This window comes from Pollachius pollachius (genome assembly GCF_949987615.1).
Source record: "Pollachius pollachius genome assembly, chromosome: 6".
Lineage (NCBI taxonomy): Eukaryota > Metazoa > Chordata > Actinopteri > Gadiformes > Gadidae > Pollachius > Pollachius pollachius.
This window is the reverse complement of record NC_136939.1, coordinates 5,706,514-5,732,489: the sequence shown is the minus strand read 5'-3', so window position 1 is coordinate 5,732,489 and position 25,976 is coordinate 5,706,514. Positions and strand designations below refer to the sequence as shown.

General features: G+C 46.0%; 3 protein-coding genes across 3 annotated transcripts; 1 reads left to right on the top strand and 2 right to left on the bottom strand.

Annotated features, from left to right (window-relative positions):
• Positions 1 to 177: 177 nt before the first annotated feature.
• Positions 178 to 2,737, top strand: LOC307077584 (uncharacterized protein; the record flags this gene model as incomplete). The annotated part of the gene is made up of 6 exons (XM_079739013.1): positions 178 to 283; positions 813 to 929; positions 1,188 to 1,218; positions 1,543 to 1,640; positions 1,838 to 1,896; positions 2,300 to 2,737. The coding sequence occupies exons 1-6, from the start codon at positions 277 to 279 to the stop codon at positions 2,735 to 2,737; spliced, it is 750 nt and encodes a 249-aa protein (XP_079595139.1). The 5' UTR covers positions 178 to 276.
• Positions 2,738 to 7,027: 4,290 nt separating this feature from the next.
• LOC307076665 (early growth response protein 1-like) lies at positions 7,028 to 10,133 on the bottom strand. The gene is made up of 2 exons (XM_079737746.1): positions 9,578 to 10,133; positions 7,028 to 9,113 (listed from the first exon to the last, which is right to left on the bottom strand). The coding sequence occupies exons 1-2, from the start codon at positions 9,798 to 9,800 to the stop codon at positions 7,714 to 7,716; spliced, it is 1,623 nt and encodes a 540-aa protein (XP_079593872.1). The 5' UTR covers positions 9,801 to 10,133; the 3' UTR covers positions 7,028 to 7,713.
• A 10,138-nt stretch (positions 10,134 to 20,271) lies between these two features.
• On the bottom strand, positions 20,272 to 24,120 carry LOC307077112 (protein FAM53C-like). The gene is given in 5 exon segments (XM_079738396.1): positions 20,272 to 20,826; positions 21,536 to 22,345; positions 22,347 to 22,588; positions 23,497 to 23,554; positions 24,019 to 24,120. Coding segments are annotated over 5 exon segments (1,494 nt in total). The 5' UTR covers positions 24,100 to 24,120; the 3' UTR covers positions 20,272 to 20,523.
• Between the last annotated feature and the right edge of the window lie 1,856 nt (positions 24,121 to 25,976).

The window sequence follows — 25,976 nt, the reverse complement described above, 5'->3', positions numbered from 1 at the left end:
AAATATGATCAATTCAAGAGAGTGGAATTCAAAGAATGGAACAGCGACTCTTTAATATATAAAAGGGTTGTGGTGCTTTATTTAAGTCTGTTACATTTGAAAGAATAGGCTGATGTCGATTCTGAAGACGGTGGAAGTTACATAGCTTCCTGTTCTCAACTGAAAACCAGCATTCAACCAGGATCCACCAGAGATCTAAGCAGGCAGAGCAAGCTAGACCTGGAACCGCCTTGGACTGACTGATTCAGCACATGGTTGTGAAAGATCTACTGAAACATGCCAGGTAAAATACATTAAAAAAGATTTGTATTCTGCAACATTGTGATGTCTATAGGTTCAAAAATATTTGTATTCTGCAACATTCCGATGTCTATAGGTTCAAATACTTTTATATTCTGCAACATTTTCCTGTCTATAGGTTCAAAAGCATAGGAATCTGTAACATTACATTGTCTATATGATCAAAATGTTTAGATTTAATAAATGTAAATCTAAACATTTGTTTCATTTAAGCAATGAAAAAATGCTAATATACTAAGTTAATCAACTTCATGTTCATGTTCATCTGTGAAGTTGATGAATTAGTCTAAGCATTTTTTCATTGTCTAATTGCTTAAATAAAACAGTTTAGTTATCCATGCATGCATCATCACATGTGGTTGATTTAGGTTCTCTATAGTAGGTGCCTGGGAGTACACGCTACAGCTCACAGTCTTGATGTCCTTAAAGTACTTACGAGTGTACTAACATCGCCTGGCTATTAGAAGAGTGTGTATGTGTGTGCATTGAGGTTTATGTTTGTGTGTTTACAGAAAATTGTCAAACCATGGTGATAGTGGCTCTGGTGGTGATGTCTATGGCCCTGCTGATCTCAGTGAGCATCAATATTGTCCTCTGCTACCTCAGATATAGGAAAAACTCAAAGACAGGTATAGACTCCGCTATATAACTCTGTGTGTCTCAATACAGGGAGAAAACAAAGGAACACATGTAATTGTCTTTAAAATATTATAGCATCTTTACAACATTGCTTTGGTAACTTTCATATGGAAATCCATTACGTAATAATCGCTATTGAATTGCCATTACGTAACTTTATGGTCAGACCTAATTTTTTTTAGAAATGTATGGAATTACTATTATAGAGCATAGACAACCATGACACTGTGGATCTTCTTTGTTTTCAGACAGTTACGAGAGGAGGTATCAAAGACAGAGGTACAGCATTTTTGGGGCATAGACACCACTAAGTTGTGCGTGTGTGTCTGTGTGTGTCGTATTTATAATGTGTGGCGTATATATAGGAATCCTGCAGCATTTATTGCGTCCCCGTTCTATACATCTATACCAGGTAGGCCCTAGATAATATGGTCTCTACCTGTACCAGGAGGGCCCTAGCTCTATCTTTACCAGTAGGGGCCTAGATATGCTCTTGGCCTGGGCTGTTTGGCTCGAATGTGTGCAAACTATGAACAGGGGGTTGCTGTAACATTGTCCATCACACATTATTACAATTTCCTCTTTCCTGTCTGTCCTGACCAGTTCCAGCTCTAGTACGGAGAATGGAGTCTATCGCTTTCGCGATGACGTCGTGCATCAAGAGAATCCTATTTATGGAAACATTCTCAAAGAAAGAAGAGGTGAGGCTGTGTAAGACAAGATCTGTAGAGCTTTCAGGTGTTTGTGTTTCATTTAAGTCTTTCCTTTCCTCCTTCCTTCTGTGTGTCACATCGCATAACGACGTTTATAAAATGTGGCATTCATTGTGAGCAAAAGGCAGTTTGCAGTTTAGACAAACACGCTTTGTTTGAAACATTTATTTGCACTCTTTAAACAGTGAACGAGTCCACTGCACCTCGGAAATCGATGACCCTGCAACATAGACAAGGCAACAAGGTACCTGGTTTGACCGTAATGTGTGCTAGGAAAAGGAATGAGAACACTAGACAGAGCATGATAATCATAATATTCAGAACTAAAAAATAATGTGGATAATATTCATATCTCCTTCCAACACAGCTCTGAATGTGCATGATTCTTAAACCCATATACTGTAAACTAGTATAGATGCTACCTGACTATAGAGTTTCACACACACACATCAGTATGTGTGTGTGTGTGCCTGGGCATGTGCGTACCCCGTGTGCATGTGTGCGTGTGTGCGTGTGTGTGTTTGTCCTTTTGTGCGAGCGTATGTGCTGCTGCTCATGTGTGTGTGCATGTGTGTGCGTGAGTGTGTGCGTGTGTGTCCCAGTCCCGCTGCACATGCGTATGACCATCGGTGTGCGTGTGACGCCAGCCCTCAGAGTCCCACATGAACTACGCCTCGCTGGACCTCAAGGCGACCAAGCGGGGCCACAAGAAGAAGAACGGCGTACACACGGGGCCCAGCGGGGACCCCCGGCCGGAGCCCCAGGCCACCCTGCTCCGGCCCCCCGGGGAGGCAGAGGAAGGCCGGCTCTCCTCAGGGGGGGGTAGTAGCCCTGGCCCCTCCCACAGCAGCATCTACCTCAACAGCCATCAGATCGCCATGGAGACGGAGGAGCGAGGAAGGGACGAGGGAAGGCCCGGGACGAGCCAGCCGCCGACCTGGGGCTCCGACGGGGACTGGCCGCTCCGGAACGGCGGCTGGGGGCCGGCGGGGGGGAGGGAAAGTGGGGAGGAAGAGGAGGGAGAGGAGGGAGAGGAGGGAGAGGAGGGAGAGGTGGCAGAGGGCTGGCTGGAGGCGCGGTGTTAGCGGGGAAACGGATGACCGAGGCTTGGTCATCCTTTGATCTCCGGCTGGGTTCACGGCGGTCCACGATGGCAGGGAGGCTTCCGGTTGTCTGGTTCTGTTTTTGCACCGCACAGAGCAGGGCTGGAACGACCGTCCGGAAGCCTTGCCGTTTTCCCGGTGGGCCGAATGCGCCTTAAGGTCAGACGCCACGGAACATATAATCTGAAATGTTTTAGCTCGCTCCCCTTGGTGAAACCTACTCTACAGCAGTGTGCTGTTACCTACGTTTGGTTTATAGAGAGTAGTTCACGAGGTGAGCAAATGTCCCGCTTGATGTGGGACCTCACTGTTGTCCTCCCGTCCCGCATATCGAGACGAGGTACCCCAGGACAGGGTGTGGTCATGAGGCAGTGTTTGATGTGTTTTAAACCGCGCACCTGTAGTTCAAGGGCAGGTTTATGTGTCACCACTTTTTCTGCCTGCTACACTGCGCCCAGCATCGAATACTGCGACCCACAACAAAGTAACAAGCCATACAGCTCTACATTCATTCAGTGTCACACACAGGCACGCCCTGAAGCGACATGCGAGAATGTGTACGTTTTAAATTAGAAGTAAATAAAACATTGTTAGACTAGCTTTCTGCAGCTGTAACGTGTCGCCCATTGTCCCAGCACAAACATACTCTTTGACCCATGTCTGGTTTGATGGGTTGTGGTCAGCCAAGGCCCCCCTTCAGGGCGGGGTACTAGCAGACCCATATGAAACCTACCGGCATGGCACGCTTTGCAAGCAGACAAAACATTTGCCCGGTCCGGGCCAAGATGCCATGGTTCAGCCTTGGCGTGAAGTTGCGCAGTGAGCCGTAGCATAAGCCAGCCGAGGTACTAGAGCCGCACTACTCTGCTCTGCAGTGGAAACTTCACGCCGGGACGTGTGCTCAGGCTCCTGTGTCTGAACGCTGCGGGTCGGCGGAAATGCATCATGACTGGTCCAGGGAGGCCTTTGAGGCCAGGGTAGTAAATACTACATATTGTAAATATTGTGAGATTCACGGCAACCTATATAAAAAAATATAGCCGAAATATGAAAGAAATGCATAATGTATACCGGTATTCGTGCATTACATGATGGACGTTCAGCTGGTCACAACTTGTGGACAATATAATAAAAAACAAAGCCTTCAATGTGAGTTGTTATTATTTTAAGTTGCGGTGTAGTCATAGGATGCGTCATTTTTTTTGAACCAGGGGAATTTTTTTATCAGAGGAATCTTTCTCTTGAAATGTTTCCATTGCATATGGTCCACATAGCAATACAATTGTAAATGGTTCATTTTTAGTGCACCACACAGGAAGTGGTGTAGTTTATGAAGCACAAAGCGCTCTCTCTCTCTCTCTCTCTCTCTCTCTCTCTCTCTCACACACACACACACACACACACACACACACACACACACACACGCACACACACACACACACACATACAATCACACAAACAAAGACATACAGTCTCTAAAATGATCTCACACTCTCAAATCAGACAAAATAACAAAGGAAACGATGCAAGACAATGCAAAGAATCAAGGTAGCAACATTTAATAATAACACATCTGGAAGATCTATCTACAAAGTGCCTGTGAAAAACGGCCTACATTTCACAGCAGTCGCTGTGAAACTTACATTACAATAGGTCGTCACATGACATCACGTCACATGACCACATTGAAACCCGGGTCTTTGATCGCGCGATGCAAAGTGTAGAGTATGCACTACGTCCTTGTCACAGTTGGACACGTTGACGTAAATTATTTGAGTCTATGCTACTTCTGATTAAATGTTTCAAGCTAACAACAGTTATGAATGGTCTCTTCTGCACATAATGGACATATAAGTTGTTATGATTTTGTAGAGAAGTTAAAGACTACTTACATGGCCACTTCGCCATTTCCGACAAAGCCAAGACAGACCAAAGGTTTTTAAATTAGAACCTGTAGGCGTGGCTGATTTACCATTCTGCCCAATTCCGATATAAACTGAATTCTTACTTGTGTTTGAGAGATGCTTCATGAACCACCTCCAGAACGCAAGCTTGTTTACCTTGTGTCTCCCCTAGAATAAACCACGTGTTGAACACTTACCACTCTCTGAGTCATACCTAGCCCGAGAAGACCATACCACAAAGGATCAAATTAGTTTTTCATCAATGTTTACCACAATGATGTTGATGATAAACACCATGAGTGTCACGAAGCAGGCCCTTGAAAAAGGGACACACAATTTGCATCCATCTTTCCAAATCAACATCCCGCAAGAGGAAGTTGCCATGACAATATAGTATGCTATGGACATGGTAGTTACCTGATGAACCAGCAGACAGGGCGATATGTTCAGGTTGGCCTCAGAGCTGTCTTGACTACAGACAACAGTCCTGATATACGCTGATCCTTCCTGAGAAGAAAGTCATTTTCCGTTATTCATTATGGGAGTCTGTTGTGTAATTACAAACGTAATAACTTTATGCAATTGTGTAATTTTCTGACATTGTGTGTTTGTGTGTGTGTGTGTGTGTGTGTGTGTGTGTGTGTGTGTGTGTGTGTGTGTGTGTGTGTGTGTGTGTGTGTGTCTGTCCCTCTTATTAGATGTTTAATATTTAGGGATATGGCCCCTGCACAGATTGAGTTTGTCAGCCCTAACTAAAGCATAGCTCCCTCTGGTGTTTGTAAAATGGCACTGCGCTCTCCCAAGCTCGGCCTTCTGTATTGATTGACTAAAAATATCCCTTTGTTTTAGAAACGTTTCTTAAGCTTTCAGGGCCCGCTTGTACGACTAATTGTACCACTGTAAGACATATTTGATTAGAGATAAATTGTGCATAGAAATGAATTATTCACAACCAATTCATTCATGAGATCACACTTATTACTTACACCAAAATATTTGCTTTGATTTGCCCTGCTTGAAAAAATCTCACGACTTCTATTTAATCCAACACACTTTCAGGCAACATTTATTAACCACAAAAAGATATGTTAGACTTAGACATGTTTTATTGTCATTAAATAAATGCACCAGTGCACATATTAAACGAAATTTCGTTACCTTGGCTCACGGTGGAGTGGACACAGAATATAAGGGATATCTTATCGATAATCGACTCCTCCTTTACGGTTCCAAACCAAACGCGGAACAGCGGTACCATTTCCAACGCGTGGCCAAAAATATGACATCCGTAGTGTCATTGTAGAAATTGAATCAAGTTAGTTTGGCCGTCGGATATCCAGTTTCCGTAGTGTAGCGGTTATCACGTTCGCCTCACACGCGAAAGGTCCCCGGTTCGAAACCGGGCGGAAACACTTTTTGCAAATACTTTCCTAATTTTGACCATTATCAACTAAAATAACTACATATAATTCATAATTAACAATAATTCATCAATATAATATAACAATAATAATAATGAAGCGTGTGTGAGCGCATAGTAGGATAGTGTTTCCGTATCAGATCTTTTGAAAGAAAAGATAAGGATAGCATTTAAATATATATATATATATACTACTATCTTTGAAAGTCCAAAGACCACTGAATCGTCCTTTTTTATGTATTTATCTTTGGGCAGCACACACACATACACACACGCACACACACACACACACACACACACGCGCGCGCGCGCACACGCACACACGCACACACGCACACGTAAAGACGAACACGCGCGGGCGAGAAGGAAATAAATAGACTAGGTTAGAAGAGTTCTTGGCTTATTTGTGTTACAGGCCTTTTGCCAGGGCCGACCAGGAAACTCCATATTTGGGCAACAGGATGTCGATTGCGGAAGCAGGATATCCTTGCATGGGCAACCGGGGTGTTGACTTGTTGGACCGGGGAAGCCAGTGACGATTTTATTGGCTCATTCAATACAAACCCATAAGCGTAAATCCTAGACAAGAGTCTATTAAAAGTGGGAGGGAAGGCGGCCTGTCCCTACCTGCCGTTGGTGGTTAATATGCCGTTAAGTTTAATAGGTTGACATTACATTGGAATGTATGCTGTACGGTGTTTAAAATAATCAGTAATCGCACCGCAAATAGCCTAAGCCTAGCTATTCATAGCTGTCGCAAATACTACATCCATAGTAGCCCTAAATATTTAGTCTTTCATTATTTTTAGGTTTCAAGAACCGACGGTTGTTATTCTTATATCATTTGTAGTCATTATAGCCAACATTTATTATATTAACTTATACCTTTTTTTATTTAAGTTTGTAAATTGTCTAGTTAATTATCGGACAGAGAAACAGAAAACTCAATTGTGTTCATTTTTTTCGTTTATTTACTTTCAACACCCTATTTAATGGGGCATATTATGTAGTGGTTTTTCTTCTTTGGCAGAAAAGTGCTTTCAAATAGCCATACAGATACAAAAAATAAGGCACAATAAGGCAGTATGCAATCAATTCAAATATGAACTGCATATAAACTGCACCATAATTGTCATACCTACTCAGTAGGTACCAACACAACATTCCCATTACTATTATACAAGTACACTATACAGGTATACACTATTTACATGTACAATAAAAAATATATAATCCTATTTTTGTTACAGAAATACAATCTTTGTGCACGTTCTCAATACAAACCATCGTCAAGCATTATTGCTAAAGGCACAGGACATAGAAAACATTTAATCAAGCGCACACTTGGCATTGTAACTATCGTAACGTGATTGGTCTTACAGAACATGTGAAACCTCTCTTGGTCATAGCGGCTGGTATTTGAAGAAATAAAAAAAGTAAAAACACTTTGGATCAAAGTCTTTCGAGTTTGTCCGACAGCACCGGTCTGGTGTGACCGCATCACATCCGGACGGAACCGGCTTGCCTGGCTCCTGGTCAGTGGGTCTGTCTGTCTGTCTGTCTGTCTGTCTGTCTGTCTGTCTGTCTGTCTGTCTGTCTGTCTGTCTGTCTGTCTGTCTGTCTGTCTCCCGCTCTCAGCAGACGTCGGAGCCGTGAGGCGAGGAGCGTCTGCTCACGTGCTCCCAGTGGGTGCTCAGGCCCGGGGAGGAGGAGGCGTAGAGGTGGGGGGCCGGAGAGGAGGAGGGGGGGTAGAACAAGGCCCCTGTTGGGGAGGAGAGGGAGCCGCAGGAGGAGGAGGAGGAGGAGGAGGAGAGAGAGGGGCTGGACGGGGAGGAGCAGTACTCGGAGGCGGCGCTGCAGGGCGGGCGAGGCGAGGAGGAGGAAGGGGAGGCGGAGCTGAAGGCTGCCGCCGCCGCCGCCGCCGCCGCCGCCGCCGCCTCGGGCGCCATCTTGCGGTCGCGCTGCCTCAGGTGGATCTTGCCGTGGCGCTTGCACTCGTCGCTGCGGGCGAACTTGCGTCCGCAGTGGGTGCAGGCGAAGGGCTTCTCGCCGGTGTGCGTACGGATGTGCGTGGTCAGGTGGTCGCTGCGGCTGAAGCTCCGCATGCAGATGCGGCACTGGAAGGGCTTCTGGCCCGTGTGCACGCGCACGTGGCGGGTCAGCTCGTCCGAGCGCGAGAAGCGTCGCTCGCAGCCCTCGGCGGGGCAGGCGTAGGGCCGCTCGCTGGGGGTCTTCTTGTACTGCCGGCCCAGCGGGTGCTTCCGGAGCGGGGCGGGTTTGCCCCGCGGGCCCCCGGGGGCCCCGGTGAGGCCGTGGCCCAGGGGGATGTCCATGGACTGGGGCTGGGTCTGGGGCTGGCCGCTGGAGAAGGCCTTGATGGTGAACAGGGGGGTGAGGGGAGGCTGCTGGTGCTGTGGCTGGACGTTGAAGAGGTCGTGCGCCTGGCCCAGGACGGGCTTCTGGTCCTGGGGGAGCAGGCCGAGACCGGACCCTGGCTGCTGCTGCTGCTGCTGCTGTGGGTGGGGGTTGGGGTGGGGGTGGGAGAGGCGATAGTCTGGGATCATCTGCATCATGGAGGGGGCCGCCGGCGCGGCGTGCCTGGAGGCGGGGCTCGGGTTGTGGTAGGCGAGGGGAGCGCACGAAGATTGGACCGACGGGTGAGGGAATGTCTGGGAGGGGAACGCCATGGAGTGGTCCATGCCCACGGGCTCCGGGAGCAACGTGTGCGGGGAGGAGGAAGACGCGGACGAAGAGGAGGAGGAGGACAGCTCGCAGGCTCCGGAGGAAGAGGAGGGGGGAGTGGCTAGGCTGACCAGCCCGGTGACCAGGTTGAGAAGGGACTCAGGCCAGATGTTGCCGCCGCCGTGGGTGGTGCTGGAGGGGCCGTTGGTGGAGCTGGGAGCCGGGGAGGGCTCCAGGGTGAAGCGGCCGCTGTAGGCCAGCGGCGGCAGGCGGGCTGGGAATGAGGGGATTCCCAGGAGTTCTGAGATTATCTTGGATTCCTCGCAGCAGGCCGAAAGCTCGAGGAGGCTGTCTGGATGGGACGGAGGGGGAAAGAGACGTTATAGTGGTTGTTTGGTTTGGCCTATTTCTGCAGCATTATTCTAAAATCTGAATATTTTACAGGGCAACCTTTTTTAAAGGATGCAGGAAACGTTTTTTGGTTTCGCTTTGGAGCTTGAAGAGTCAATGATTTATTGGCATAATAAAATATGTTGTTTGAAGTTTGACTTGTTGCGTCATGACAGTTGAAAGTAAATGAATGCAATTGTTTTAAAACATCCAATTACACAACAATACACACACGCCTATATCGTTTTTGGTTGCATGGCAATAAACAGAAAATTACAGCTGTTCTTTAACACCATTTTTGTAAAAAAATTAAACAAATGCGTCATTTATTATTTGTTGCACTATAAAACTTGATTTGTGGTCCATCAGCTATGAATCCAAGCCCTACAGGCTTCTGTCAACAACAGACTCGGAGGATCCCCTTACCTCCACAAGGACGATCCACGTCTCCGCTCTCCCCGGTCAGAAAGCCCAATCCGTCAGTAGAGGCGCTCAGGAAAGAGTTCCCTGCTGCAGCGCTCTGGAGCAGCAGGTGAAGCTCCTCCAGCTTCTGATAGCTGTCCAGCGGCGAGTGAGGAGGCGCAAAGCCGCCAAGAGGGTCGGATATTTGCAGACTGGAAAGGAACCGCTCTGTCTTGACCGCAGCCATGTCACGGATGTCCTGCTCAAACGAGTGTCCAGTCGCCGCGGATCTGAAATCTGTTCCGCTGTCTCAGCTTCCACCGATGTCTGTGTAGCCGGTGGAGAGACACTTTGGTCGGACTCTTGCCGCTGTTGATGATGGTGGTGCGGACTTAAATGATTGAAATGGTGTCGTCTCGAATCCAGAAGGGTGCATAAGCCTATGTTAAGTGATGCGTGACAAATGCGTGAATTGAGTTTGTTATCCAGATATGACTTCAAAGTCAGCGCGGAGGTTGCGTGTTTCAGTGGACTGTTGACAGCGCTTGAACTTGGGAATCTATGCTGTTTCAATAAGCCTTCCCTGCCTTATAAAGCCTCTTGTCGTGACGCGAAGTTCCGAATATGGCGTGGAGGAAGCCCATATTTGGGCACTGTCCTCGGAAGAGAGACACGGATAGAAGTTGCACTTTATAATCATGCTTTTTTATCGGGGGTTATTTATCGACCACTCCACACAGAAAACTCGGTGCACCAGCCAGGCTTTTACTAACATGACATAAACGGTATGCGTTGTGTGAGTTTAGCGCCCGCCATAGCCGGAAACGACTGCTACAGCGAAGCAGCAGCTCTTCATATGGAGTGGTTCCGGTAGCGTCCTACTTCCATGCCCATACATGGTATTTCCTCTAAGAATGCTGATCTGGGCGTTTAGCATAAATGGCACCCTACCCTGCAAGTCCCACAGCGATTATTGCATGAATAAAAGTGACAACAGACTGTTTTAAAATGTAAACTATGTACCTGTATATGTTTCATTATAGGCAAGTATAGAAAAAAAATAAGCAGTTATATTTCAGCTTGCCATTTGCAGTCTTATAAAATAGAACAACTCTAAATCGACTTGACATATTATATTATTTAATTAATGGAATCAATTATTCTAAAAGATTCAAAACTGATATGTCGATATGTAATAATTGAATAAAATGTTGGAAGAACCATTTCAGCTTTCTGGTAATTTAATCAATATTTAATCCAACGCAGAAAATTCTAGCATATCAAACGAGGCAAATTAAAAAGCAAAAGTCAACAAGTTCTAGAGCAGTGTTAACGCATGTCTACTAACCAGTCTATAAAGTGCTGAACAAAATACCCACATCAGTGCCGCTCTTCTCCTCCGCTCGTCTGCTAACCCCACACGTCCACGTTTCGCCCTGCAGCGGCCCTGTTGCAGTCTGAGCAGCAGGTGACCCGCCTCGGGCAGATCTACAGGGTGCCTCTCCCCCTGACCAACCGTACAGGATCAACCGCATACCTGCACTGATCGCTCCCCGCCTTCAATGAGCTCTCCTGTCCCAGCCGCCACCTCACAAAACACAGCCCCATAAGATAAGTCTCCTCTTGAGGGCAAAAGCTGTCAGGGGAGACGCATATGTTTGACATATAAGTCTGGGGTGGAAATATGAGGACGCGACATGCTCCTCAATTAACGCGTTATCTTCTTGAGCGCTTGTGTGTGTGTGTGTGTGTGTGTGTGTGTGTGTGTGTGTGTGTGTGTGTGTGTGTGTGTATGTGTGTGTGTGTGTGTGTGTGTGTGTGTGTGTGTGTGTGTGTGTGTGTGTGTGTTTACACCTGGCTCTCTTGTTGGTCAGGGTGAAAACCAGGGGCTCCCATGTTATAGCCGACTACATGGAAAATGTGCTATGCTGCCTCATACCTGTAGATGGCGTAGTTCGACACGTCACTAAATACCCAAGTAAAGAGAAGCAGATCGTACAAAGATGGCTCTCTTTATCAGTAAACACCTTGACCAGACTAGGCTTCTTGTTGTAAACTACGGTAATCATCATTGGCCAGATGCGCCCGAATGGTCTGTCCTAAATTGGCAACAACAGCCAAAATTGCATTAAGAGTGAATAACCAGGATAGCAATGGTACCTGCCTATTAGCTTGTTGATGGCCAAAGGTTTGTGGTCAAACACACCTTTGAATGTATTCGTGAACAGATAACACTGTTCAAACAAAGTCTCCAGATCTACTCCTATGTACCGTCATAGTCCTACAGGGGATAAGGATTCAAAGCTGAACTGATATATCCCCACCCACACACCATATGTCATAAAACAACCGAATAACGCAATTTTATAATGCCTGTAGTAGGCCGGAAAGGGAAAAAATCATTGAATACAAAGCAGAATAGGGTAAGTAATTTTTTTGTATCTTCATTTTAAAGCATTTCATGTAAATCACCGTTTTCAATTATTCTGAAACCTTTTACAACCAAGAAGATGTGCCATAAAACCTTGAGAAGTTATGTTGCCAAGTCAGTCCATTATAATAGATGATAAAATGCTGAAATGATGGAGGAATTATTAAAACATATATCGGGCCCAGAAATAGTTTTTAGCCCATCTACAGCGCAGTTCTACTGTCCTTCATAAGCTAATGTGTTTAGTTTAGACGGGCTGACTCACCAACCAAGGTCTGGAATATTTATTCAAGTATTTTTATGAAAAGATAAACATACTGAGAGAAACACACCACTCACATAAATATACTGGCTCAATAGGTCCCAACATGAGTAGGCGAGTGAGTCATGAAATGAAAGAGGCATCAGCCAGTCGAAAGGTCTATCAAAAGCCCATTCAGATGACTGTGATTAAAAGTCAAACTCTTTGACAGCTTGAATAATTTCTTCTGAGGAAGCAACATGTGTTATGTGTGTGCCTGAATGTGTGCCTCTGTGTATGTGCCTGTGTGTGTGTGTGTGTGTGTGTGTGTGTGTGTGTGCGTGCGTGTGTGTGTGTGTGTGCGTGTGTGTGTGCGTGTGTGTGGGTTGAAGTCTGTTCTTGACGTTGGTGATGTAACACTACTCTCCTCCTGAGAAGCGCAGACATTGAATGCCATTTCATTGCTAGTATTAACAGCAATACGATGAAGAAAAGTACAAGCGCAATACGAGGTGTTCAATTATATTTGACATATTGTCAAATACACAGTGTCAAAATCTACACTTATAATAACATACTACTTTTCATGACTAAATGCTATTTAAATAGCTACAAACTCAAATGAATGCAAGCCGACCACGTTGGAAAACCTTGCTGAGCCTTTCTCCACGGCCCTGGGGGGTAATGCGGGTACAGTTCATCAAATACCTCCTTGGAGAGGAACCGGAGGTCGACCTAGCGGTCGGCGATGCCCGTATCACCCCAAGTACGCCGCTGCTTAGAGAGCTGCTCAGAGAGCTCCTTAGCTGAACACACCTCCGGTGGTGAGTGCCACCTCGCTCTCCTGACGTTGGACGAGCACAGCTTGACCTAGGGCTGGGCGATTCATCGAATTTAGATCTCGATTTTGATTTTAGCGTCAAACGATCACAAAACTAATATAATCGATTTTTCGATTTTTTGGGATACATATCTGTATCCACACAGCTGGATGCATGTCTGTACATTATTTTAGATTTGAACATTTTCTTTTTGACCATTTTGTATGTATTTTGTAAGTGTTTTTTTTATAAGGTGAAATTTCAAAGTTCTCAGTTACAAAGGGATTTTGGGAGAGACATGCTGAATAAATACATCATGTTGTCAAACTCAAAAATAATCGTTTGAATAATCGTGATTTCAATATTGACCAAAATAATCGTGATTATGATTTTTTCCATAATCGAGCAGCCCTAGTTGGCCGTCCCACTGAGGATGAGATGTCCCCTAGCCTCGCCTTGTGATGTACTCTCCTGTGGTCGTGGCCAGGGCGGCCATCAACACACAGTGAACGCAGGTCTGAATCGATGTAAAGGGATCTTATATTGGCCAGAACTAATTCTGCTTCACCGTGGAAAACACCCCTTTCTCCAGCTGCTGCCTACGGAATGTCAACTTACTTCTAATGCTAATCACGCAATTATAATTCCATTAAAAAGGTGAAAATAAGAATACCTTATCTGATGTGGTTCTGAATCACGGTAACGACACCAGCAGGCCAGTACCTATAATATAAGTGTTTGATTTGTTTTAGTTAAGACCTTTTTGGTATTAACCCAGTCCTGGCCTATGGGTTATTTAGATGGAGACATTAGCTGTGAGACGTTAACCGTGTATTTACTCTGTGATTAACTTTGCTCATCAACACGTTGAGTACCTGCACTGTAGCTCTACATCAGCATCCGGGTGGCCAATGGCCTTATAAAGGCTGCGGAAACGTGGGTGGACAGATGGGGTTTCCGCAGCAATGTAATACACATTCTACATCCATGCACACACACACACACACACACACACAGGACAGAGAGATAAGACACAGACATACTTTATCACTATGCAGCACCTTTTGTGCTTTTTTTATTTGTATTAATAATATTAAGTAATGTGTGTTTTGTAAATTCTGTGTTATTGATCGTAGGGTTTGATTACAATGTTGTGGCTGAAGCCGCAGCCAGCTGGATGAAAAACACGTACTGCACCATGAACTTGACCACCAGACAGCAATCAATATATCAATCAATACTCAGATAAAAAATAAGATAGAAATCTGGTATCTGTGGCTGTCCTAGGCCTCTAATAAGCCTGTCCAATAATTTCCCTCATTTCCCTGTCTGTCTCCCTACTTATCCAGCTACCTGTGCACGCTCTGCCTGTGCACTTATTGTACATGACCGGCGTCCTTGACAAGGCTAGACATTGCTATTGCTAAAGCTAGCGAGCTTTTAGCATGGTTGAGTGGCTTTGGAGGGAGGCCTGAAGAGAGGGACGGGATTGTTTCGGTTGGATTCCTTCAAAATCTATCTACTCTGGCTGTTTACGCCGAGTTGGCTAATCTAGCTTCAAGTCACATAATATCTTGGTTAAATTACCTTAAGTCACAGCCTTTCACTTGAATGTGTTACGTTTTCACCGGAGGAAGCGATGCATTGTGGTTGGATCACTGACCGTGGCCGTGATGGCCCAAGAGGAGACAGGGTGAGGAGCAGGCAATGTGTGTCCTGATAGAACATGCGGATGGGGTTCTCAGGGTCGATCATGGTGATGATGTGAAGCTCCACCAGATGCTCCAGCAGACCAGGGCCATTGTGCCTCCATCTGAGGCCCAGAGGCAGCCGCCGCTGACCGGGCAGTTTGACATCTGAAAACAGTCAGCTGCATGAAGCACAACACATTGAACTGAAGGGGAACAAACACAAACTGACACGCACACACCTCACGAGATTTGACACACACATGAAATCACACGCATACACAAGACCACACACACACACACAGATACGCACGCACACACACAAAAGACACCAAACACACACACACGCACCCACACAAATACAGACAGACACACACTCGCCCACAGACATAGACGTAGACACATACACACACACACACTCACCCACACAAAAGATCGCACACACACACGCACCCACATACATACACACACCCACCCACAGGCATACACGCAGACAGACACACACAATTTACCACATCGTGGGGGCTAATAAGGACACTAAAAAGGCCTTGTCAATTACCTAAGTGTCTTAAGTGTCAGCTCCCAGCCTGTTTCTTTGAGCTGCTTATCCCCACCTGTTTCCTTTAGCGGTCCAGCCCGGTCGGCCTGCTCACGGATCCTCTCAGCTGCTCCAGAAAGTCTGGGTTATACTTTATAGTCTCATGTAGATCTAACTTGGTCAGAACATACAGATCGCTGTCTGTGGCCGCCCTGTCAGTCAAATGTACACACACGGTCGCACAACACGGTCACACACACTGCCATGACTCTGCCACTCCATGACGTCATGCATCATAATGTCAACGATACATGACAATAATTTCATGCATCAATGGTTGTTAACTGTAGACTATATACAGCAAATCTTTAAAGGCCAAAGTGATTATCTAAATGTCAGCTAGCTTAACAAACTGCTAACCCTGTCTGACAGGACCGTAGGCCTACTGGCTACCGATTTACACAAAGATATTGCATTGACTTTAGTCCTCGGGTCATTTGACAACCTTGTAAGTATTTCGGCAAATAAATGTTGAATAAATAAATGATATAAATGTTTACAATATAAAAGTTTTCAAACCGGCATGGACACCAACGGTTATAACGTAACGTTGTTCTCGTGCGCGGGACGACAGCGCGCGGCACCAGGAGCGTGTGTTTGTTATCATGATCATCACTGTAACAGAATGCTATGCTGTATTTAGACTGTAGTTGCTATAGCAGCGAGGGCTATAAATAACGCGAGTCAAGCTATTTAACTCTGTTTTATTACCTGGATGCAAAAAAAAAAAGTCAAAATAAGTAGTGTTTTCCTCTTTATATCAAAGGTTTTACCGCCCCCTAGTGGCCATTTTAAATCACAACAGATTCCTGTCTCAGTTGTGTCATCATACATGAAGATAAAGATTGAAAGAAAAAACGAATGGCTTAACTAGCTTTCAAATGTTTTAGCTAAACCTGTAACTGCTGAAACTCTATTGATTCCATATTTGCTTTGCAAGATTTAACCTTGTGTGAGGTTCGTAAATGAGAGGACAATAAATAGCATGGGTTTAGTCTTCGGTGAAGATCCCACTGTTGTAAATGATTTTGCAATATCTTTCTGTCAGTTCATGTAGGTTTGTAAATTGTTACAGAGGGAGAATTCATCGGTTGACTTGTGGATTTAAAATGCCTGCTCCCCTTTGCCCTCTATGATCCACACTTAAAATGGTAAACATATGCCGTGCATTTAACAAAGAACATTACCTTGTATTGTAAGCTAAATAATAAATAAGATAGCAAGTACACCGTTTTCTTCCCTTTTCATTGTAAAATAATTTCCAATAATCTTTATTATACACAAACTTTTGAAATTGCCTCCATTTTTTTAACACATACAATAAAAAACATTTCTAAAAGACAGAGATGACCTGCCTACAGTCTCTCAGCTAACATCTTTACACATCTTTTTCTTTTCTTTTTTTCATCATTTTTTTTAAATGATTATGGTTGCTGCAGCAGTATAATATTATATTACAGTGCACCATCCGAATACAGTGGCCTCTTCCATTTTGAAGTTCTTGATAACTCATTAAACACAGTGCATTGAATGCCTACATCAACCCATCCGAGTCAGTGATGAACAAACATATTTATAAAAAAAAGCAACTAGAGACAATGAACAAATTTTCATCGCTGTCTATCCTCGCTGTACTCAATTTTGAGGAAAGAATAACTTGTAAGGCATATGCTGACTGTTATAATTCCATGAGTAGACTGTGATGATTCCCGTGAAGAGTGGCGGGTGGGATGAGACCGAGACATGAGGACGACCGCCGCGGAGGCAGCGTTCCTCCGCATGTTCCCGTCACGTTGTGCAGTAAACCAGACAAACACACTTCAGCATTTTGTCTGTAAATTATTTGAAAATCGGGTAACGTTTATTTTTTTCCACCCATAATCTTTTTGAAAACGTAGTTGACAGTAGATCAGAAAAGTAATCTTTCATAATCTTTCTTGAATTTGACTTTTTGAACATGCATTTTAATATTTTTCTTTTGTATCTAAACAAGAGTATGCCCCAGGCGGAACAGAAACCCTGGGCCTAGGAATCCCTGAACCCACTCAGCCCCGGGTCTGGCCCTCAGCCTGTAAATATAAATACAATATGTGTCGAGTCTAATGGCGTCAGCCTCCATCACTTGGTTCTGTACACACCGTCTCTACTCAGTCTTCCCCAGAAAAGATGATTGTGGTGTTCAGACACTGTGTTGCACTCTGGTAACTGTCAGATGGTAGCGAACAGAACGCATGAACAGTGTGATAGCATTCAAACTCGAGCTCATGTGTGTCATGTCAAAAACCACCAGGGACGGGGTTGGTTGCATTAAAAACATCTAAGCTTTGTTATCAGTGTGAGGGTGGGCGATAAGGGGGGGGGGGGGGGGGGGGTCTCCCACCGGAAGTCAACCTTTTAAACACTGGGTCACAGAGGTTGGTATGCCACTTGGCTGCGGAAGGTGTCGTCTATGTAAGAGAGCCAGGGCTACTCTGCTGAATCCTCGTGGGACGATCGCTGCAGTGAGGATGTCCCACTACTGCCCCACTGTTTAACTACCACTGAACAGTTTCCCTGTGGCTAGCCCACTGGCATAGTAGGGAGGGATAAGGCCGAAAGAGTTCCCACTGCGTTTTTAACTAATTCAACCTGCTCAAATGTTTCAGAACAGGTAGCCATATGTTAGATGTTTAGTAGATAGTTGTATCCAATCCAATGCAACAATGCTGAAATGAAGTATATAGAAGTCCACTCGTTGTACCTCTCCAAGAACAGACAGCATGTATATTCGGAGCATTCCTGTATACTTTTATTTTCTTAAGCTAAAAAAGTCATTTCTGCAAGTGAGGACAGAAACTGCTTTTCTATGCAAGTTTGCAAATAAATAAATATTACGGAAACATGTTTTAGAGCTGGTGGCAGATATCAATGAAATCTCAATTTCAAATTGAAAAAAGACTTCTAAGGATGTTTTGGGGGAGGGGGGGGGGGGGGCTATGACTCAACAACACAGCCATGTCCATCTATTTGATTCCTAATGAGGTTTTACTTTCCATGTGGTGGGGGCCAACACATGGTTTTAGTGCAGAAGAGCTCTCTCATGATTGATTTGTGCATTTCATCATCTTGCTTAAGACATTTTCAGTACCGTGGACTTTTGTAACTATGCAAAGCATCTTTCATTGACTGATAACCATGGCTGTGTGATAAAGCAATCCATCTCAAGCTATTTGGCTATGTCTAGCTATTGTTTCAGCTCATTTTGGGGATTGAGTGATGGAACATTAATTTGATAGGGGCAACATTTGTTTTTAGTCAATTGAATCATGTTCATATTTGTGGTGTTTTGGTTAGGAGTGTTCATTTGGGTTCAATAGCATCATGCTAAAGCGATGACGTAGGGGGAGGGGGAATTCTAGAAATCAGGGCTCTGCTCAGTTTGACGAGTAGGACAGACACACACACACACACACACACACACTGTAAATGAATGTAGCAGGCGCTTGCACCATCCAGACTTGTTCAAGAGCACTGTTTGGGAGCTACTGGTAAAGGAATGTGTGTACACTCACATGGAACAACAGCGTCAGTGACTACCTGCACTCAGTGGGGCCTTGTTGGGTCTTACCAAACTGCAACGCTATCCCAGGTATCGCCATGCCAACGCCTTTACCCGTCAAGTTCTTCGTCCAGAAAACCTGCTTACTGTTGATTTGGTATTGTAATAAGTATACCAATAATTATTATACTTGTATAATATTATTCCTCAAGTTATCCAACCTGGTATGTAATCCTGATTCCCCTTATTTCCTGCATGGGAATAATTAAGTTCATCTGGTTTTATGTTATGGGCAGGATTCTAGCAATTGTGAAGGTTCAAACCTATAATCACTACTGGTGTGATTTGGCAAACACCATTTCAAATATTGGCAGGATAACCTATCAAGACTGTGGTGGTATGGGCTCTGCTCTGTACCTATGGTGCTACACCTTATACAGTATCTACACCTGTCATTTTTGCTAGTGCTGTGATGTCGACTTTCATTGACGTCCGTCCGTCATTTTAGTGCTAGCTTCAGCTATCAGTTTACAGTCATGCAAATCTTAAATTAACTTAGTTTTATTTGACGCGTTAATGTGTATGCACTTTATTATTTTTCGTAAGGACTGTGCATGCATATGTTACGTCACATGCTTCTTAAAAGAGAATTTCTCTTACCGATTACCACGCTAATTGATATAGCATACCCAGTTCTTTTAAGTTTCATTAAAAAAACTAAGCACCTGACACGTTTAATTGAATAGTAAGTGCACAATGTGGCCTTGATGTTTAGGTTTCATCTGCAGCATTTTGAGGATTTCTGTAATGGAGTGTGTCAGGGTTTTCCTAGGCTTACTTTGTAAGGTCGGTGGCATGGCGATACTGGAGAATACGACAGGGAAACACTGCAGTTTGGTGACTAGCCGGAGTGTGGTAGCGTCCATGAGTACTGGACACCAACCACAACTAATTATTAAATGGAAACCTTGACGATGTGAACTCGTCTGCAACATTAGGAAACAAAACGCCATACCGCCATTCGACCGACAGCCGCGGTTCCTCGAATTGGTCTCAATTTGTCATTCTACAATTCCGAAAAACAATACCAGGGTGATGTTTTTCGAGGTAAATCACAGAAAAGCAAGCTTTGACTCGCCAGTCCTCATGTGACACTAATTCAGCCAAAAAATTAATGCGACGAGATTCTCAAATGTCAAGGTATTCATTTAATGTTGAACGTATAAGCGGACCGGTGTTCTTTACGCCTCAAAGTCCTGGCTATTATTTACCATCTCTTTCACGGGCGGCTCCCAGGGGGTTTAGAAACGCTAAGACCCAGCACTGAGTTTAACGATGGTGGTGGCGGTGGCGGTAGTCAAATCATAACCGTTGTCATCAATCAGCCGCAGTTAACTCCAGCTCATCCAATGAGAGAAGGCGTTGTTCCTGAGAGCCCTGCTGATTGGCGGTATGCGGATCACCCCGGTGCGACCCCGGGGGGAATCGAGAGTGTTTGTTGTTTGTTTTTTTTGCGCGATGTGATTCACAGAGGAGGAAAAGAAACCAAAAAGAAACGGGAGAGGGGAGGAGGCGTTAACTTATACTCGGCAAAACAGAAGAAGAAGAAGAAAGGAACCAAAGTAAAAGCCTTCCAATTTACAAAGACAAGGGTCAGTTCTCCTCGATCATGTTCAAGTCCAGTTCTGTACAATCCCTTTCGAACACCGCCTGCAGGGCAGCCTCGCGCTCCCCCTTGTCCACCGTGCCGCCTTCGTCGTCCTCCTCGTCGTCCTCCTCCCCGCACTCTTCGTCGCTCTCGCTGAGCGGGCCGATGCTGGTCCGGCCCAGGCCCTCGGCCGGGGAGCAGGAGCCCCGGAAGTCCCCCAGGAAGGGCTCCAGGCCCATGCATATGTCCCCACCGCAGGCCAGCCTGCCCCCGCCTCGCTCCAAACAGTGGGGGTCGATGCTACGCGTCTGGAGGTGTCGGAGGGCCGACCCCGACACACACACACACACACACACACACACACACACGCACACGCACACGCACACGGAAGACCAATGGAGAACAAGTTAGCACATCGTGCAGGAAAATGCTAGTTTAATACTAGTACTAATACTAATACTACTACTACTAGAACTGATGCTACTACTACTACTACTACTACAACTGATGCTGCTACTACTACTACTTCTAGAACTGATGGTACTACTACTACTTACTACAACTGATGCTGCTACTACTACTATTACAACTGATGCTGCTGCTACTACTACTACTACTACTACTACTACTTCTAGAACTGATGGTACTACTACTACTACTACTACTACAACTACTACTACAACTACAACTACTACTACTGATGCTACTACTACTACTGCTGATGCTACTACTACTACTACTACTACTGCTATTACTACTACTACCACTACTAATCCTATTCATCCTAATAATTCTAAATCCTTTGGGGCTTTGACACTTACACTTACTATCGTTATTAGAATAAATATTTTTCACGCTTTCATTTTCTGTACTGCTCTGTTGTAGTGAACCCATGATACGACACGGTTACACGAAACGTCATGCACGTGTACTTTACAGAATGCTGCCTGAAACTAATTAGGATTCTGCCATGGGTCCCCCCAAAGAGCGAGGGCTCCAGGCGTGCGCGGCCCGTACCTGGGTCATCTTGGTGAAGTCCAGCACGGGCCGGGCACAGGGCCGGTCGGGGTCGCGGCGTCGCTTCAGGCCGGGCTTGAGCAGCAGCAGGTCGCAGGGCTGGGAGTGGCAGCGGGGAAGCTGCGGCGGCAGGGCGCGGCGCAGGGACGACGGCGTGCTGCAGGCCGAGGAGGGCGAGGCGGGCACCGCCGGGCACGCCCGGGGCCCTCCCGCCGTCGCCGTCGCCGCCGCCGCCGCCGCCGCCGCTGCCGCCGCGTGGCAGCCGGGCGGGGGCGGGGGCCCGACGGCCGCGTGGCAGGGCACGGGCGGCGGGGGGAGGAAGGTGGAGGCGGCCGAGTCCCTGATGAGCACCGGGGAGAGGGAGAAGCGCCTCTGGGGCGGCGGCGGCGGGTGCAGGGGCGAGGGCGACGACGAGCAGGAGGACGGCGAGGGGAAGAAGCAGCAGCAGGCGCCGCCGCCGCCGCCGCCGCCGCCGCCCGCCGCCTCGCTGGGGTCCCAGGGGAAGCTCCAGGGCAGCGGGGAGTCCGGGGACAGCGCCAGGCTGAAGAAGGTGGGGCTGGACGAGGAGTGCAGCGAGGAGTTCAGGGAGGAGCTGGGGGCGCGCAGCGGGCAGGGCCCCAACGCGCCGCCGCCCACGCCTCCCGTGGCGCTGGCCCCGGCCACGCCCACGCCGCCGTGGTACTGCTGGCGGCTGACCGGGGTCCAGACCCGCGAGGCGCTGGGGCGCCACGTGTAGCGGCAGCGCGACAGGTCCTCGGGCACCGAGAGCGAGCGGCAGTGGCGCTTGGGCGGAGGGGGAGGGGGGGGGGGGAGGCCCCGGGCCGGGCGGGGACGCCACCGCTCCGGGGAGAGACAGCTGAGAGGCGGAGGCGCTGGGCGCCAGGGCAGGGCGCTGGTGGGGGAAAGGAGGGGACGGATCCAAGGGGTCTCCCCCCTCTTGGAGGTGCGGGTCCTGGGGCATGAGGGGCACAGGGCCAGGGGGGAAACTGGAACTCAGTAACCCCCCCTGCAGGCCAGGTTTGGAGGGAGGGCACAGCTGCCAACAGCTGCTCTCTAGGACGGAGAGAGATGAGGCCGTTGACGATAATTACGAGAGAACAATCAAGAGTGCACGTGAGAGTCAACTGAGAGTCAACTGCTGATATTTATATGCAGGAGTGAGCGACCGTCTATCGGATGTGACTCTGATTCGTGCACGTGCACCTGTAATCGCACATTTACGACCATTCACGTGCACTTTCCTTGTTGCTTTCCTTCCATGTACTCGGTTTATAATTAGACTTATGTGTTGTGTATTCCATGTTCTTACAACAGTAGTTTCTCATTGAGCTAGAACGTGAGGTCAGGACAAGCTTTGCCCTGTTGCTATGGACACAACCAGATGGCTTGCTTGTTGGAAAAGGAAACATCTCATTTTGCGCTAAAAGTTAATATGCTTATAAAACGGAGACAATAAACAGCCTGAATAAATAAAATACGGGTCACAAGACTTTTTTTTGTTCAACTAACATGGAGCTAATTATAGATAAAAGCCTCACAGTTTCTCTGTTCAGGATTTGTAGAGTATAACAGCACGCCACCGGAAACTAAAACATTGTGTTGATATACTTTGCCTCACATACTAAAAGGAGCGCTATTAAATTCTGCTTGACAATAGCCGGGTGAATTTTATGTGTGATTTCACCACTGAAGTCGACTTGAGAAAAATATAAAGACCCCTCAAGTTGAACCATCTACCACTCAAAGACACTTTGTCTGTAGGAATGACCTGTATTCCTGTGTGCACAAAGATTATTTCACGTAGTTAAATTTGAAATGTTTGCCTGTGAACTGTGAGACGTCCTGAATCCTGATGACATCATTGATGTGGCTGGTGTTTTAATTTGGGTAGTGCCCCAAGTTTTACCCCAATAAAGAGGGTCCTATACTAAACTCATGCAGTGTTTTTACGTATTACTCACCTGGCATCAAGCCATCTGGGGAACAGCAATGTGTTAAGTTTTTAGGGTCCAGCCGGGACTAACATTGAAAGACAGGCAGAGAGATGGACAAAAATAGACAGAGAGATTAGCGAGATCAGAGATAAGACATGTCAAGAAAGATCACAATTCATACACTAGGACTAAAATGCAAAAAATGTGTCATCCATGTTTTGTGTCGGCCACAGTGACAAAAGGTGTCAGGGTGGTCTCCGTGGGCAGTCTAAGAACGAGGGGATGGACCCTGGTCCCATCTCTATAGGAACCATAGCGCGCTGCTTGATGCAGTGGAAAACAACAGAAAGGTGTTGGGTGGATGACGGTATATCATCCAAATCCCTTACAGATTTCAACACCCCATCCAAGGCAACTGTGGATTTTAAGGTCACAAATATATGGGGACGGATATTGAATATTGTTGGAAAATATCGGTCACAGCCATAAACACAGTTGCTTGGTTAAAAAAAAGAAAACGTTGCGCCATTTTGTACACTGCATCCTTACCAGGTAGATGTCCCCAGGTTGGGCGGCGTTCCCTCTCAGAGTCTGGCTCCACAACCCCTCCACCACCAGAAGTGTGACCATGGCATGGTGGCAGGGACCGGGGAGGAGCGGGGAGGGGGGGCAGAGAGACCGGGCCGAGGGGGGAAAACGGACGGGAGAAGGAGAGAGAAGGGAGAGAAGGAGGAGGAGGGGAAGGAGGGAGGGAAGAGGTGTGGCCTAGTAGGTGTCGGTCCGTTGGGTCCGTCTTCAGGGGGACGGGGAGGGACTTAAGAGTTGGAGGCTCCTCCTCCTTTCCTCCTCATGGACAGGTAGCCCCTCCCACTATCACAAAGACATTTTGGAGCCAGCGGTCCCCTCTCGACAACTCACCTGCAGCAGAGGAAAGCAGGTAAGCCATTAGTGTTAAGCAGCTGTAGATAATCATACCAGTGCGGGGTCTAGCTCAGCATACTCAATAGGCCGACCCACAAAGGGCAATAAGTTGGATCAGTTATTGACCTTTAGGATGCACTTTTAGGCTGTGTTTGGTTCAATTTGGTGCAATCAACAATAAATGGAAATGGTCTGCTGTCATTCCAAGTCAAACAATCTCACTCAGGTTCAGTGTCAATTAAACAGACATAAATCCTGCTGTTTTTTGGTTTGGTTGTATTTGACGGATGACGATGATGTAGATCAAGTCGTTAGCTGCCATTACAGGGATTGTGGGAGTTTTTACCCATTTTATTTAGAGGTGGCAAAGTGAGAGAAATTCGCTATTCAATTAACACTTCATGAGCATGTGGAAAACCTTCAGATGTTGGCCATAACATACAATTATACAAATGTTTTCCTAAAATCCTACCATTGTTATATCAGAAATATTTTAAATTAGTAAAAAGCAGTACATGCTTATTTCTCTGATAACCCAATAAGTATGTTCCTTAACATCATGTACAACAGAAAAACATTAACAGCAATCAATGGGTGGTTCTTTGCTTCAATTTGATGTTGAAGCAACCCTATAAACACAAATCTGTTGTTCATCAAGCTAGTTCGCTGGCATCAGACATCCTCCAACAACCGGTCAGTGGATCACTCAAGAGGACTCCCAAAAATCTAAATAGAATTTGGGTTGAATCTTGGCAGCCAATGATCCACCAACATGGCATGCAGAAGATTGGATCCAATTTCTCTATGCTAATCTATGATTCACAGTATAATGCAGATCTAAACATACACACCCTTGAATCAGATCACTAAAATATATATGTTATGTCAAATGTACTACTATGACGCCTAATCTCATACAAGATTAAATCGATTTATTTTCCTTTAAGTATCCTATCTTGTAAGAATCTGTATGCATCTTACAATCGAAATGTGGCCTTGGAAAGTTAGATTGTGCCAAAATGTCAGGCTAATGCAAGCCCTTGCTTCATTTTGTACTGAGAATGTTCAGTGTGACACATCTCTTCAAAGTGATGTGTGACAGTGTGTTCCCAACTGGACTGCTGCAGGTAATACAGGTCATATCAGTGGTTCACTGTCCACACACACTTCAACCCCGGTATTAGCTCTGGCCAGGCTGATGTGTACCATAATGTGTACTAAAAGTTGTGGCTCAATAGCTGAGCATGATCCACTCACTGCTTTGATGGCAATAGATTGCTAGTAAGTATTGAGTCTGCATGTGTGTGTATGGAGAGTAATGTTCTTTCCAATTATTAAAAGGTGCATCCGTTATCGGTATGCGAAATCATGTTTCTCAATATTAAAAAGTAAAACCCACTAGCCTTATCCATTCGCCTTTCAACATTGGTGAGGTTGGAAATATTGAATGACTAGATTTAGGATTCACTTGCTGTTATGATGGGGCTGGTGCTTTAAATGTGTGTAGGTGGAAACACCGACAACTGAAAAATCTCGGTATTTTCTTTTTAAATTGGATCTCTGTGAAGTGTTAAATGTTGTGGCGG

Excerpts from the sequence above, each read along its gene's own strand:
- LOC307076665 (XM_079737746.1), bottom strand. The coding sequence starts at position 9,800 with ATGGCTGCGGTCAAGACAGAGCGGTTCCTTTCCAGTCTGCAAATATCC. Across the intron at positions 9,114-9,577 it reads CGTGGATCGTCCTTGTGGAG|ACAGCCTCCTCGAGCTTTCG; the intron begins GTAAGGGGATCC and ends CGTCCCATCCAG.